Source organism: Anopheles aquasalis, chromosome 2 (genome assembly GCF_943734665.1).
Source record: "Anopheles aquasalis chromosome 2, idAnoAquaMG_Q_19, whole genome shotgun sequence".
Lineage (NCBI taxonomy): Eukaryota > Metazoa > Arthropoda > Insecta > Diptera > Culicidae > Anopheles > Anopheles aquasalis.
The window spans coordinates 4,737,501-4,740,000 of NC_064877.1; the positions used below are offsets into that span (position 1 = coordinate 4,737,501).

Genomic DNA, 2,500 nt, shown 5'->3' on the forward strand with positions numbered 1-2,500 from the left:
AACGATTTGGTCAAGTGAACAAGGTGGCATGCAGCCGATTAGAATCTGTTTCCCTCTCGTGAAACAGTACACATACATTTTCTTTTATTTACATTCTAGTGACACATTATACGGCTTACACGCTAGCTGCATCATTGCTGCAGCATCATTTGTATTCCCCCCGGACGGTGAGTCCGTTGCTAGGCTACACCACCGCCATAGCACCCTTAGCAGCCGGAGATCGCTTCATTCACCATCTTCCTTGTCCTTCCGGTGCGATTTCTTCTTATCGCGACTGTGGCGCTGCTCTCGTTCACGACTGCGATCCGATCGGCGGGATTTGGACCTTTCGCGACTTCGCGACCGCTCCCGGTGGCTAGAACTGAAAGCAAATGCAATATGAAAATCGAATTTCAATCAAACGAAATGGGGTTTGCATCGTTTAACTTCACTTACCGGTCTTTGTGACGATCGGAGGACTTTGTGGATCGTTTATCTTTGTCATCCCTTGACGAGCCACTGTTGCTGGTGCTGCCACTGGTAGGAACACTGGCTGCACCGGTCGTACCACCTCCCGAACCACTGGCACCTCCTGCCACAGCGCCTCCACTGGCTACGGCAGGGACCGGATCAACACCGGGCTCTTCCTTCGGTACGATAGTCCCCGCTGCATCACGATCCGATCGATGTTCTCCCCGTTCGCGATCCTTACGCTCTCTTTCGCGGTCTCGATCACGCTCTCGCTCACGTTCCCGATCACGCTCTCGATCGCGTCGTTCACGTTCGCGATCTCGATCGCGCTGCTCTCGTGGATCGCCACGAGGATCCCCGCGTGGATCACCCCGCTTGCGATCGTTGGGATTTCGCATATCACCACCGCGACCGGGCGGCATTCCAGGAGGATGTAATCGTCCACCACCAGGGCCCATACCGGGACCGCCTACCATGCCCTGCTGCATCTGCTGCGGTGGTGGCATCACCATCCGTTCCGGTCCTCCACTGCCTCCTCCACTCATCATATCCATGTGCTGCGGCAGTGGCATTCCCATGTTCGGTGGCATCATCGGTGGTCCGGGAGTGAGCGTTTTAATGCCCGATGGTTGCCAGTTGCCATTGTCATTGCCCCACTGGCCTTCCTGCATCGGATCGTAGTAATCGGAATAATCGGGCTCGGGATGATAGAACTCTGGTGGTCCTCCAACGAATCCGGGTGGACCACCCATGCCCTGGGGGTCAAACTTGTTGCTTACAACCGTCCGGCTGTACTCGCGCCGATCCGCCGTCATCACTTGGATGACGTTTTCCTTCGGCTGGCTGGGCATTCCCATCATATCATCGCGTCGACCACCGCCGCCACCTCCACCCATAGGGCCACCACCCATCGGTCCACCGGGACCGGCACCGATCACCTCGATCGGTCCATTCATCTTCCGCGGTCCCATCGGACCACCACCTCCACCTCCACCACCACCACCGCCCATCGGTCCTCCGGATCGTCTCATATCGCGCATCATGCCCATGTTCATCGGTTGGGCCGCTTGTGGGTTGTTGATGGTCAGTCCTGCCATCCCCACGCCACTCTCATGCTGCCGCATTCGCTTCTGTCGCTCACAATAGGCCCGCCACGTTTCCTCGTTGAAACCATAGTTGAAGTAATCGGTAATGTCCGCACCCGGCTTGCGCCACGGCTTCTCATCCAACGAATCGATGCTGTACTCGTGGGCCGGCACTCCATTGATCGCGCCAACGCTTTCAAACTCTTCAATGTTGAACTTGCCGGCCGGTTGCTTTGCCTTGTCCGTGACGCCGGCCGCATTTGTGGCCGCCTGGTTCGGCATGATGGGACCACGCTGCTTAATGATGTTGTAGCTTGGCCCAGATTTGATATCACCAATCACCACGTTGATATCATCGTCCTCATCACTATCGATGTCACTCTCCATATCGCTCAGCATTCCCTTGCCTTTGTCCTCGCCGGTACCGTCCTTACCACCGCTAGCACTCTTCTTCTCCGTAGCACCCGCTTCCTCCGCTAGCGGCTCACCGTCCTGATCGTCTATTTCGCCTTCGTCCAACGTTGATACTTGGTTCTTCTCTTTCTCCGGCAGCTCACTCGCCATCGCCTCGATCCCTTCCATGGCGCTGCTCTCCTCCATCATCTGTGAATCCTCCAGAAGTGCATCCTCGTCGGGGGCCGCTTCACGGTGCGGCCGCAGATCGCTCGAGTCCATCGCATTGTCATCGCACTGCTGCTCATGGCCGGCTAGATCCGTTTCGTCGTCACCATCGACTTCCGCACCTGCTTCCTTAGATCCACGCCGTCGGCCATTCCCGAGCTCACCCGCCGCGGCCTCCCGGGTGGCGTTCGACGAGGACTCTTCGTTCTCCACATCCCAGAGCGGGTTTTTGCCAGCGCCACGACCGGCTCCGGCATCTCCCGCCGAACCGTCCTGCTGCGAGTTGCCGTACAACCAGCTGTCCTCGTTTCCCTCGTCCGCCATCGCGTACCACTAAAAACGCT

The 2,500-nt window shown here is 57.5% G+C and overlaps 1 protein-coding gene across 1 annotated transcript in view; it reads right to left on the reverse strand.

Moving 5' to 3' along the window:
• Positions 1-7: 7 nt before the first annotated feature.
• LOC126581373 (pre-mRNA 3'-end-processing factor FIP1) overlaps positions 8-2,500 on the reverse strand; it is a 2,608-nt gene continuing 115 nt past the window's right edge. The window contains exons 1-2 of the mRNA XM_050244970.1: positions 436-2,500; positions 8-361 (exon numbers count right to left, since the gene is read on the reverse strand). The exon at positions 436-2,500 is cut by the window's right edge and continues 115 nt beyond it. Of these exons, the coding sequence (XP_050100927.1) occupies positions 226-361; positions 436-2,480 (2,181 nt within the window). The 5' untranslated portion in view covers positions 2,481-2,500 and the 3' untranslated portion in view covers positions 8-225. The remainder of the gene's footprint in view (positions 362-435) is intronic.